This window comes from Drosophila bipectinata, chromosome 2L (assembly GCF_030179905.1).
Source record: "Drosophila bipectinata strain 14024-0381.07 chromosome 2L, DbipHiC1v2, whole genome shotgun sequence".
NCBI lineage: Eukaryota > Metazoa > Arthropoda > Insecta > Diptera > Drosophilidae > Drosophila > Drosophila bipectinata.
This window is the reverse complement of record NC_091736.1, coordinates 22273667-22287015: the sequence shown is the minus strand read 5'-3', so window position 1 is coordinate 22287015 and position 13349 is coordinate 22273667. Positions and strand designations below refer to the sequence as shown.

Below are 13349 nucleotides of genomic sequence, written 5' to 3'. Positions count from 1 at the left end.
ATGCGACTATAGTCTCTACGTGAGGGCGGCTGGAATCCCGGTAAGTTCATGTCTCTGCCCAGGATGCTGTCTAATTGTAGTCGGGCGGGTAGAAGAACACACCCTTCCTTAAATCACCCCAATCCAAGGTGGAACAGCATATGCCGAAGGATGCGTTTCCGAGGGGGGGCTCGAACGCTAATATGCGGACTTTGGGGTACCTGCCGACCTCCCAGTTTTAACCAGGCTTACTATGACAAGCGAGTTATGTCAAGAAGAGCGGAAGCGGAAGACCCCAGGGTCAACCTCTAATCCAATCGGCGGGGCCCCTAAGGTGAACCCTGGTCCGGAAGCGTCTCACTCGACGCAGCGGAAAGGCTTCTATAAAGACAGGAGGAGAGCATCCTTCATGCTAATGAGGGTGGACCCATCGGCAGAGGCCAACCAGGACTAGGCCGAGATTATAAAATGGGCAAGGGAGATCCTGCCCGACTTCCAACCGGTAAAGGCGGGTGTGAGGATGGATTCGAAAAAGCACGGTGGGTCCTGCCAAAGAGATCGGGCAGAGTGCAAAGAGGCAGCGATCAACGGAAGGAGGAGCCCCCAAGCCAATAAGAGGAAGGCCCAGCCGCAGCCGTCCAACCGCTCGTTCGCTGAAGTTACAAGAAAAGAACCCTTTTTGGAGTCCTGGGCAAGGGATCTAAAGATGTCAAGTGTCTCGTCAAGTGCAACCGAAAGCTTAGCGATTGTCAGCAAAGCCCCAATCCATTCCAGGGAATCACCGACGCGTCTATCCGATACAACAATCGCATTATCAGAAACCTCGCACTGATCGTCACGTGCGGCACCAGGTCAAACCTCTATAGAAGGCATTCATGGTGTGCCGTCGCAAAAACGGGTGACGGGCGAGCTAAAATCAACTTCAAACTGGCATGAGTGACCGTTTATGAACACGGCCACGGAATTCTTCGGGCTAACCACCGGAACTATTTTGATGAGCGCGGGCGTGCGATGCCCTGTTGCATCGCGCGTTACTGGGCTCGGCGGTGATGATTTGGTAGACCCAGCTTGACTACTCGACGTATGTGGCCAGTCTGGCCACAGGAATGGGAGGTGCCGTTGCGGAACGAGCCCGGAATTTTCGGAATTTTGCGGAAATTTGCGGAATTTTCAGGGGCTATTAAGTCGAAAGTTTTCAGAGTTCCAACTCCTGCCATGGCGACTCCGCCAGTTTGGAAGGTCCCTTTTCTCGTATTAAAACTAGGCGCATAATAAAATAGACGTCGCCTATTTTATGCATGCGCAAGCATATATAAAATTTATTTTTATTTTTTATAATAAAGTAATTATAATATTATAATATGGGAACAGAATAGTACTATAGAAATTAATGAATTGCGCGTGAATGCAGCTCGATCTGCATTGGCTGTAAACGGAAACGCTGTTTTATTAGTTTTGAATTGATTTTAGTAAAATGCTTGTTTGTTATCTTTAGTTAGTTATCTCTAATCTAGCATAAGGTAGATTAGGGCGGATCGAGATCGAAAGCTCATATTCGCTCTCGTGCGAATTCCCCTCTTTTTGCCGCAATAGATAAGTTAGGCTTAAGATTTAGAAAATATAGCGAACTATAACGTTAAAGAGGCAGCATATTTTTTTAACAATTCGTTCACACTGTAATTAATAAATAATTTTTTTAGCAACAACATTTCAACATAAGGAACAGTTAAATTATTTAAAAAATATATGAATATGTAGTCCTAATATAATTAAAAAGTTTTAGTTCTTATTATTTAAATATTTACAGAATTTTAATAAAAATAAAAATATTAAATCAATAGAATATCTAGCATATTCCTTTCATCCTCACGAACTCCCCGTTCCTTCCCGACAAAGCATAGTCAACGCTATCTTGACTTCGAAAATACTTCACTCAGTGCGACCAGATTTCGATTTTAAGAAAATACGGCGGCATAACTGTGTGATAGAGGAGAGAGCACGCAGAAAAGTGCAGGAATTTGTTAGAGGAAACAAAAAAAAAACAATAATAAAAGTTTTGTTCTTCGTGAACTAAGCATAAGTTTGCGAACAAAATCCGAATTGTAATTTTTTTTGTATTCAAGCAACATAAACATAAGTTTACTTTTAAAATTATACACGTTTACTTTAGTGGGCGTTGTGATACGCACATAGGATTTCTTTTAGCGAGTGACCTGGTTGCGTAAAGGGTAAATTTTGAATTTGTAAAGTGTTAAAATTATATTTGGCCTTATACAAACAAATGGAAATGAAAAATACAATGAACCAATTAATCGGTAGTGAAATCGACCGGTTGCCGCTCGACTGAATAAATTTTATGTCGCATATGTACATATTTTTTTCCCCCGACGCCATTTTTTCGTTTGCTTTGTTGTTGTTTGTTAGTGTTGGAAGCCGCGTATTTCAGTGTTGTGTGATGTGAACTTTATATTTAAGAATCTAAAAAAGTAACGTTTGTAAATATAAATTAGTTATATTTAGGTGACCAGCGGACGCAATGGAAGACCTCACTAAAAATATAATCTTCACAAACGCAATCAACGGGCAACCGGCCACAATTCAGTACCAAACCGCAGATGGTACTATTCTTAAGCAGCCGAAGATTGAGGGGCAAAAAACAGAGCAACAACCCACCTTCTACTACACGACGAATGTAAGTCAAGAACCTCGATGCTCTTTGTGGAAAAAAGGTTCTCAGTTTTGTCTTAATTTTAAAGGGAAATGGAGGAACTGTCAATCTCGCCCAGCTTGCCACCACGGATGATAACAAAACCTGCTATATTGCCCAACCGGTGGGTGGCTACAATTATGCCTTGGTGAATGGGATGCCGCTTAATCAGGGCACAGCGTTAGGAATCGCAACAGTCGACGCACAAGGGCGCATTCAGATCGTCAATCAAAACAAGCCCATTACAGCTGTAAGAAGTTGAGGCCACTGGCTTGCATTTTTTTTCTCTACATTATGGAATATATTTTGGTTTCAGAACACTATATCTAACATCAGTTTTAAGTGCGATGTTTGTTCGGACATGTTTCCCCACCTCGCTTTACTGAACGCTCATAAGCGAATGCATACAGACGGTGAACAACAACAGCAACAGCACACCTCCCAGCAAAGTGGTGGCGACTCTATAGCTGTCGTCAACGCCCAAGGATTAGTGCAAGCCCAAAATATTATTAACAACGGACAGATGGGTCAAATACAGATTGTTGCATCTGACTCGCTTGAGCCTGTTCAGCAATCTGTAATGCAGCAGCAACATGATTCCAAAGCAAGCAAGTGCATCAATTGTGGAGGCCCTATCCTTCAGCAATCCAAACGCAAGGGTCCGAAGCAAGTCCGATGTGAAACCTGCATGCAAGCTGAACAGGCGGCGCAGCAGCAGCAACAACAGCAGCAGCTTTTTGTTGCACAAGACGGTAAAAATTCTCAAAATACCAAAATTGCCGAAATTCATACCTACCTCTCTTTGCTAGGCCAAATGGCTCACCCAGTGCAAATCATATCAACTACACCCCAGGCCCAGGCTCAGTTACAGCAAATTGTAGCATCGCAAACAGGTGGTACGACCCCGAAAAGGGAACCGACCAGTGGATCCGGCCACCACCCAGTGAAAAAACGAAATTCACAGCAGATGACAAAATGTCAAAAGTGCAACGGATCCGGCATGGTTATCGTGGGGCAGCATTCTCATGGGGGTCTGGGTGGAGCTGGAGGTTCGGTTAAACAAACCGTCACTGTAAAAACTGAGTGAGTAGTAGAGCTCAATGCAATCCATTCTTACGCTAACAAAACCAAGATGTTCGTCTTGCAGAAATCCATCGAAACCGTTTAGCTGTAATATATGTGGTGGACTGTTTTCACGATATTCGAGCCTTTGGTCACATAAAAAACTACATAGCGGGGAAAAAAACTACAAGTGCAGCATTTGTGGACTTGCTTTTGCCAAAGCTGTTTATTTAAAGAACCATGCACGGATTCATACGGGTGAAAAGCCATACAAGTAATAAATTTCATTCTTTTAAACATGTATGTATCTGCTAACTATTAATTTACCACCACAGATGCCAAACCTGCGGTATGCAGTTCTCCCAATCGCCACATCTTAAAAATCACGAACGTACGCACAGTGGCGAACGACCATACGTATGTGGGGTTTGTGATAAAGGATTTGCCCGACACGCAACGCTTTGGAACCATAGACGAATCCACACAGGTGAAAAGCCGTATAAGTGTGAAATTTGTGGTTCAGCATTCTCGCAGGCTGCCCATCTAAAGAACCATGCCAAGGTGCATTCCGGCGAAAAGCCATACAAATGCGAGATATGTTCTGCTGCGTTTGCTGATCGCTTTGCCCTTAAGAGGCACCGTGGCATACACCAAAAATACGGGCAAACAGCGCCTCGCCAACCTGGCGGCGAAGGGATGATAGTGCACAAGCAGGAGATACCTGACATGGATGACGAAGCTCAGCAGGAAGTTATCATTGGTGGATTATAGATAAGAGCAACAAATTCAAACGCCAAGACGATGGACTGCTGTGCAAAATTGGCAACACAAGGGGCACCAAGCTGTACACCTGAAGAGTACCCCGCTCATCCATACCATGGTAACTATTATTATCAGTTGCCACCGCCTCCCACAGTCGCAATCCCAGAACAACCCCAAGACGCTGCTTTCGACGCTGGGAGATATTAATGTGGTATTTCAAATTGGCAAAGCCGCTGGCACTACCAACTAGGCATTGCATAAGATACGAATATATTCATATTTTTTTACTCTAGCTTTCTTTTAGTCCCTAAAATTTGGAGGAACCCAAAACGCTTTTTACGTTAAACAAACGAATTAACCTAATTTATTTGGTAGCCTGTAAAATACACGTAAACATACCTATAAATATAAAAAACATATATGTACCATTATATATATTTATATATGGCAGTATATATAAGTGTTATAGTTTATTTCGCTATACAAATTTTAGGTGTAATCAATCGGATTTATAAGAAGGGGCGGGTTGGGGTGAACAAAATAGATCCGAAGTATAAATACGTAAAAATTTAGGCGATATATATTATTTATATAATATATATATTAATATATAAAAAAGCGTTTGAATACAATATTAGAGTTAAGCCAAGCCCCTTTAAAATGCAACTTATTTATATTTAAGTATTATAAACATAAAAATAAAATAAAAATTTGAATAAAAAACAAATTTCAAAATAATTTTGTATGTTACGTCCCAGAACTTTTTTATGCTCTACAAGTTAAGCAGAAAAAAGAATAAAAGTTACATTGCTTTCTATGTATGTATGAAAGAAAGCCAACTTTCTGCTATTCGTTACTAATACTGAGTTAAAATCAAATCAATGTATTGGGGTGCAAACCACTGCACTATACGAAATATGACCACTTTTTCTGGCCAAAAATAATATCTCAAGAACGAAACACGATATTTAAGTTCTGATTTTTGATTTAAGTTCACATGGTCAGATTAAAGATTTAAAAAAAATGTGGGCGTGGCACCGCCCACTTTTAAAGAAACACGTTCTAACTCAAAAACTAAGCAAGATATTTAGATTTTGATTTGAGTTTATATGGATTTGAGTTTGCGCCCTATTTAAAAATAACATGTTAACTGTTGAACCAAGCAAGATATTTCAATTTGGTTCTTTTTAGTGTTTTATAAAGCCATAGTCTTTTTTTGGAAAAGTAGGTGTGGTTTTTTTTTTTGTTAAAAATCTTTTTTTTTTTAATTTAAAGCGATTTTGCACTAGTCTCACAGCTAACAGATTCACATTCAAGGTTTTGAGGTTGCCTCCTTAAATTATGAATTTCTTCGAAAGTTCATAGAAGTGCATATTCATATTTCACTCATTTGAAGAAAATTAAACAATCCACAACATGAACTAAATTACAATGTTTGACTCGGTTTGACTTAGTTTAAATCTCTTTTTAAAAATGTGATTTAATTCTATTAATTTCTTTTGCTAGACTACTTACATTTTCACTTTATTAAATAGACAACACAAGTTTTTTGGACACTTCACGTACTTTTGATTCAAAACTTTTGATTTCGTCCATAAAATTTTCTGTATTCGCGTTTTTAAAATCGCACCAAAAATCGTAAATTTTAAGCTCATGTAAATGTTAACATCAACAGCTTTAATAGCTGATTTCTTCGCAGTGGCGCCATCTATGAAAATTTCTGGTATGCAGAATTAAAAATTAATCTATTGTGAATGATATGCAGTAAAATTTATTTAAATCCTTTAACTTTAAAAAAATGGTTTTTGGCCAGAAAAAGTTCAAATTTCCTATAGTGCACTGGTATAAAACATACTGTGTGTGAGCAGCAGAGCTCGCGCAGAGAAATATCCTATGCTCCTGGAATAGGAACCAACCGACCACTGATATAAAACTACACATTCAAAACTATTCTTAAACGGCTCGTTACTGAATTTTATTAAGTTTTATTTGCGCGTGCCGAATAAAAACAAATGTTGTCTTAACGAAAGTAATAAGGCAGCACTAGGATATAGTCGGCCGATCCTATAGTATCCTACGATCCGATATAGTTTGGAAGAATGAATGAATTGGACAAAAATAACATTCATAGAAAATCCCGACTCTCCCGAAAAACCCGAAAACTCTAAGAAGAAAGAACGAATATAGTCGAGTTTCCCATCTCGACGGCATATTACTAAACACACTTTAACTAAAGCTTATAGGTATGAACATCCAGCAAAAAATTGTTTCTGAATACAGTTGTGCTCAGGCAAAAAACCCTGAAGCATTTCAGTAGGGAAGCAGAATAAAAAGCATAGCTCGAAAATAACTGTTAACCGATTGCTGGGGTCTCAAAATAAGTGTTGTTCAATGGTCTGATCAAAAAGTCTCAGAGCAACCGTTTGCATCCCGGCTACTTAAGTATCTGTTGAGAGAGCATTTTCAACTTTAAAATTTATTCTAAGCGAACGACGGAGTTCAATAAATACCCAAAACACTTACTCTTTATTGTTAGGCTGAACTTTATATAAATATAATAGAAAAACAAATTATTAAACAAAAAATTACTATTTCATTCAAAAAGTTACACATTGTACCACTGTACATCGAACAGAATTCAAAGTGCTTTTTAGTCTTTTTACACTTTTTGAATTGACTTTTTCGGTCTCGGTACGAACGTCAATCATATCTCTCAGTGAGCGATGTCCAAATTAAAAATTTTTTTGTATCGACAGTTCAAGCAAGTTTTTGAAAAATTGTTTGATACAAAACTAGTCCAAGGCAAAATTCAGTCAAATCGTAGTTTTTAGAGTTTTCCCTGGCATAGCGCTCTATATCCGCTATAAAAATTAATCCATATGAAATTGGTTAGGTCGGATTAACTGACCAATATGGATTAACGTTCAGTAATATGTCAGCTATAAGATATAGTCGGCCGACCCTTAAGAAATTTAGCATGTCGTATTATTTTGCCAAAATTAGCTTTCATGTAAAATGCTTTCTTTGAAACACCGAAGTTATACCATTTCCGATCAATCAGTTATATGGCAGCTATAGGACATAGTCAGCCGATCCAGGCTGTTCCGACTTATATACTGCGTGCAAAGGGTGTATGCAAAGTTTCAAGACGATAGCTTTAAAACTGAGAGACTAGTTTGCGTAGAAACAGACAGACGGACAGACGGACATGCTCATATCAACTCAGGAGGTGATCTTGATCAAGAATATATTTACTTTATAGGGTCGGATATGTCTCCTTCACTGCGTTGCACACTTTTGGACAAAATTATAATACCCTCTGCAAGGGTATAATAATTTTTTTAGTAACAATAACAAACAGTAATTGATTCAGTTGGATATAGAATCTTTGCAAAAATTAAACTATCAATGTCTTCAGGACATCAAAAATGTATTCTTGCATGTGATTTTTGCTGTGTTCGATTGTGGTAAAAACCCCGAGTTACCAATTTCAGCAGTGCACTATGGGCAAAAGTCCCGAATTGCGGCATTTTTACACTTTTTTTTTTGGTCCGGACTATTAAATTGACTTTATTTTCTGAATTAGAATAATTCAAGAAGACTAAAAACATATTTTTAAAAAATTTTATGCTTCGCTTGGCATCTTTAAGAAAAGAATTTGGCTCGAAATTTTATGATTTCTTCTGTGAGTTTTATGTTTAAATTGTAAATTAAACAAAAAAGCCTAAATATGGAATTTAATCATCAAGGTATGTAAAATTAATTATTAGCACTTAATGCTTCCTACAAATGTTTCTGAGTTTCTGTGGAGTGTACATATGTATGTTGTGAGTCTAGGCCAGTCGAGGCAATTTTAAAGCTAAATGTTCCTAACTAGACTCCAGCAAAACATAATAAAAGTATTCTTTGGATTCATTAACAATAATTTGTTAAAATGCAATAGAATGCTTCACCGTTTTAAAGAATAGCATGCGCAATGGCTCGCATTATCTTAAAAAATTTAATTTTTTAAAGATGATGATATTCCACGCGAAAAGCCTGCTCGCGAACGCTTGACATACACTGAGGCAGAACCAAGGTTAAAGCGAAAATCGGCATCTGATCTGGTCGATAAAACTGAAGATTCCATGCCACTGTTGTTGCATGCAACTTCTACATTGGAAATTCATTGATCATTGAAATTGAAATCCTCTACTGCAAAAAGCATTAAATAGAGAAAATAAAGCTGGTATGATGAACTAATTTATGCCGTAAAAGATGACAACAATAAGACCTGAAAATGCTTTATCCTTTTAATTGAAAAAAATGAAAAAAAAACGACAATATAGTTTCACTAATAGTTACAGTTGTAATTAGCTGTAACTAATTTTCAAAATTGTATCCAAATCATCTTTATAATGCAAATTTTCTAAAAAAAAGATTAATTAAATACATTCAGTGCACATTTATTAAATATTAAAATAAAAATATTAAATATTAAAATTAACGTTAAAATATTTTTAAAAAACTAAAAAAAAAATCGAAAACTGGAACGTTATGGTAATGTAGGAAAGAAGGAATGCGTGGTCAAAAAAAAATCCGAAATTCTATCTTTATATTGTAGGTATATGTATGTACAAAGTTTCTATCTTAAAAAATGTAAAAAATGCCGCAATTTGGGACATTTGCCCATAGTGCAGTGTCAGCGTTGCTCGAGTTTGGCACGCAGCTTCAGTTGATCATGTGGCAAGCATCGTAGTCGTTCACTCTCTATCTTCACATACCTAAATTGTTGACAAAGCTAAGGAAATCGTAAAAATATGTTGTCACGGCCACGTCTAATCATCAAACAATACGAATAAAATTCCTTCAAGCTAAAATTATTTTTGAAGGAGTTTTATTCGTATTGTAGTTGGTGTAACTGTGTGTAGTCGGGTAGATGTGCAACAGATCCCAACTGGCTCATTATACCCGGTACTCGTAGATAAAAAGGGTATTTTGTGGTCGTGTAAATGTATGTAACGTATAGAAGGATTCATCCCCGACCCCATAAAGTATATGTGTATATTCTTGAAAAGCATTAATACCAGAGCTGTATCTATGGCTATATCGCCATGTCCGTCCGTCCGAATGGACTGAGAGCCTATACGAGATAGAGCAAAGAATTTGGTATAGAGACTCATACAATGGCCACGCAGTTCAAGATTTTTTCAAATTTTTGCCACGCTATTACCTCTTGCTACCACAAATCGCGAAATTCTATAGCGCCAGTACAGAAACGGGCTACAATTTGGAACGCGTGGATCTCGAAGAGATAGAACTATCCGATTTGAAACGTGAACTCGTATGGTATCCGCGGAGCTCAAGTTTTTGTCTAAATTTTGTCACGCCCACTACCGCGCCATTTCGTTGTATTTGGAACATTTTTTGATGCCTAATTGTTTCAGTGGTTAATCAATTTTTAGAGGAGTTATAGACTTTTTAGTCTGCTTCCCTACTGAATCGGTAGTGTGGCCGTAGGGAGGCGATGTTGTTGCTTTGCCCAAGCGCAAAAGTATGCAACAAAAATTTTTCCTTGAGAATCCACACCTTTAAAGCAGTGCACAATGGTCCACACGACCCCATTTTGTTGGCATATAATATATTAAAACTCACGAATTAAACATGATTTTTCGATGTAATTTTTTTTATTGGACTTATAAAGTCAGTACAAATTTAAACATTTTTTTCCAATTGAATCAAAAAACGAGTAGGCAAAAACAATCGTTAATTTATTAAAAAAAATAAATAAATGAAGGGTTCTATATAAAGGAACTCGGTTTATTGAAGGAATCTAAAATATAGATTATGTTTGTATTTTGTATTATGTTTGGGTTTTGGTTATTAACAGCCCCAACTATGGTCAAACCTCTTCATCTTCGTTCTTCGTTTTGAAATTCAACTATCATCGAAATCCTCTTAATTATCTATAGGTCATCCTTTGCTTAATTATTTTCAAAACTTCATTTGGATGTTTAATTTTATTTTCCTTTGAATGCGTTTTTCTAGGTTGACTCAGACATGATGTTCGACAGAAAACATCACAAAGATAACCAATTCGGTCTGATTCGTTCTGAATGCGATCTGATTTATAGAGCTTGTTTCACTAGAGGAAGGGAAGGATAATTTTCACGAAAATACCCTACAGGAAGAAAACAGCGTTTTCTATAATATTGCTTGTATCTAGTAATATTTTGTTTAAGCTGTTTTCGTGCGGCCATGAAAGCTGCCTCAATTAAAAACCTTGTATTTCCACCTTCAGACACCACAAGATCTTCTTTGAGCCCTACGAGATTTGCCAATGTACGCTAATGCAGGGCGTCCTATTGAATGTCTTTTGCTTACAACCGGAACACAAGTTTATGAACAGAGCTTAATGAAGGGAATTTCTGCTTTGAAATACCTATGCATTTGATCGAAATTCTTCCATTTTGACGTAAAGCGATAGCATATCCGACCCTATAAAGTATATATATTCTTGATCAGGATCACCTCCTGAGTTGATATGAGCATGTCCGTCTGTCCGTCTGTCTGTTTCTACGCAAACTAGTCTCTCAGTTTTAAAGGTATCGACTTGAAACTTTGCACACACCCTTCTTTCCTTTGCACGCAGTATATAAGTCGGAACGGCCGGAATCGGCCGACTATATCCTATAGCTGCCATATAACTGATTGATCGAAAATGGTATAACTTTGGTGTTTTTAGAGTTAGAGAGTTCAAAATTGACATGAGAGCTATTTTTGGCAAAATCGAAATTCTTCCATTTTGACGTAAAGCGATAGCATATCCGACCCTATAAAGTATATATATTCTTGATCAGGATCACCTCCTGAGTTGATATGAGCATGTCCGTCTGTCCGTCTGTCTGTTTCTACGCAAACTAGTCTCTCAGTTTTAAAGCTATCGACTTGAAACTTTGCACACACCCTTCTTTCCTCGATCGGAAATTGTATTTGGTAGAAATATCAACTTTCGTATTTTTGAAGATAGAAGCTTGGATAGAACTTTTTTTAGATTTTTTATTGTAATTGATTGGTTTTATTATGATGTAATCATGATGATTTTTTTTATTATGATGGTAAAATGAAAACATTTGAGAGCGGGTTCCACGACGCGGCCTGCCAAAATGCCGTAGAACCCGCACTTATAGACATTTTTACAGCGGGTTCCACTACGAACTGAGACGATGTTAAGGTGATTTTACAATTTTGTATTTTTTTTTTATTGGATTATAAATTTAGGAAAACATATTAAAAGAATCAAAATATAATATAAATAGATTTAAAATTAAAAAAAATGTATGTCCCGAGCCTGGTTTGAACTCGTTTTACTTTGCACACCAGCCAAGCACTCTACCACTCGGCTATTCCTCATTCGTTGTCGCGCGAAAAATTTCTCAAAGTTAACTTGTCGTGCAATGGAACCCGCTCGTTCCAGCGGGTTCCACTGCTGGAACCCGCCATAGAAAATTTTTCTTTGTATGAGATGTCCCATCTATGTACTTTATAATCTTTGACAAAACCCACTGATTACTATTCATGGCAAAATTTGTATCAGTTTATTGTTTTTTCCCAAAAATATGAAGTTGAAAATGACTATTCGATTTTCACTTTTTAACTTCGCAACCTTTTGGGTACGACCAGCTGAGTATAGCTTCGAATTTCGCGAATGTAGCCAAATTCAGGAAAGTTTTTGGTAGGCAACATTAATGGTCAGTCTTTTCTTTAAACAATAAGATCCAAATCCCTTCGATATTTTAACTTTTAAAAATTGAATTTTGCACAACAAAAGGGGTTATCTGAACCATAGTGCAGTGGTCGGCAGGGCCCTTTTCAAGGAGCATATGAAATGTGCCTCCGTGAACTCAGCCGCACACACACAGTATAAACGTATGAAAGACATGCTCGCAGACTACTTTCTGCTATTCGTTACTAATACGAATGCTTCAAAACATTGTGTACTGAAACACAATTCATTACCTTTTCAGGGCCGTACGTCATATTTTGTTTGAAAACACACAAACAAATCATAAAATAAAACCAAAGTAGGCTGCTACTGAATTTCGAAGTTATGCCAATCTAATATTTGATAAAAATATCTACAGTTTTCTAGGGATTCAACAATTTCTTTCGCCGAAACCTTTACCGCGTGGTTTAATGGTTGAGTAAATTTCATTGATGGACTCGGCTGGACTTAGTTTGCAAGTAAATCTCTTTTTTAAACTGAGATTTAATTCTAAAAATTCGTTTGCTTGACTACTTACATTTTCACTCTATAAAAAGGGCAAAACAAGTTTTTGGACATTTCACATACACAAACACATATTACAAGACACACTGAAAAGTATTCATTTCAAAAATGTTGATTTTATTCATTATCCTTTCACTTTTTTTTGTGTTTTTAAAATAGCACTCAAAATCTAACATTGCAAGCTAATGTAAGCGTAAGCAACATTCAAAATTGTTCTATTGTGAATGATATGAATTTCAATAATTTCAATTCTTTTTCAAATAGGGGTCAAATTTCATATAGTGCACTCCTTTAAGATTATACTATCAATGTAACAATCTATTAAGTGCCTACCACTGCTTTAAAGTAGTAGCACTGTGGTTGATAAACCTATGTCTGTTTGTTCTGAACTTTAGCTCAGTGGAGCCTAAGGGTTATGGAGCAGTTAAAATTATGCGTAGAGGAAAAAAACAAAAAAAAATCGTGGAATCAATTTAGATTTAAAAATAATGATGATGAAGAACGTTTCCTAGTCATGAAAAGGGAATATTAAATTTTTTTATTTTATAACTTTTTTTTTCAATGTCGTTT

General features: G+C 37.1%; 1 protein-coding gene across 3 annotated transcripts; it reads left to right on the top strand.

The window, feature by feature from the left end:
• The first annotated feature begins 1949 nt into the window (after positions 1-1949).
• Clamp (Chromatin-linked adaptor for MSL proteins) lies at positions 1950-5237 on the top strand. Of its 3 annotated transcripts, none has more exons than XM_070277280.1 (7): positions 1950-2081; positions 2500-2671; positions 2736-2936; positions 3003-3438; positions 3496-3769; positions 3819-4022; positions 4084-5237. In XM_070277280.1, the coding sequence occupies exons 2-7, from the start codon at positions 2516-2518 to the stop codon at positions 4517-4519; spliced, it is 1707 nt and encodes a 568-aa protein (XP_070133381.1). In that variant the 5' UTR covers positions 1950-2081; positions 2500-2515; the 3' UTR covers positions 4520-5237. The 3 variants fall into 3 exon arrangements, with proteins under 3 accessions (XP_070133381.1, XP_017109125.1, XP_017109124.1); XM_017253636.3 differs by having other exon boundaries at positions 1950-2207; positions 3834-4022; XM_017253635.3 differs by having other exon boundaries at positions 1950-2207.
• The last annotated feature ends 8112 nt before the right edge of the window (positions 5238-13349 follow it).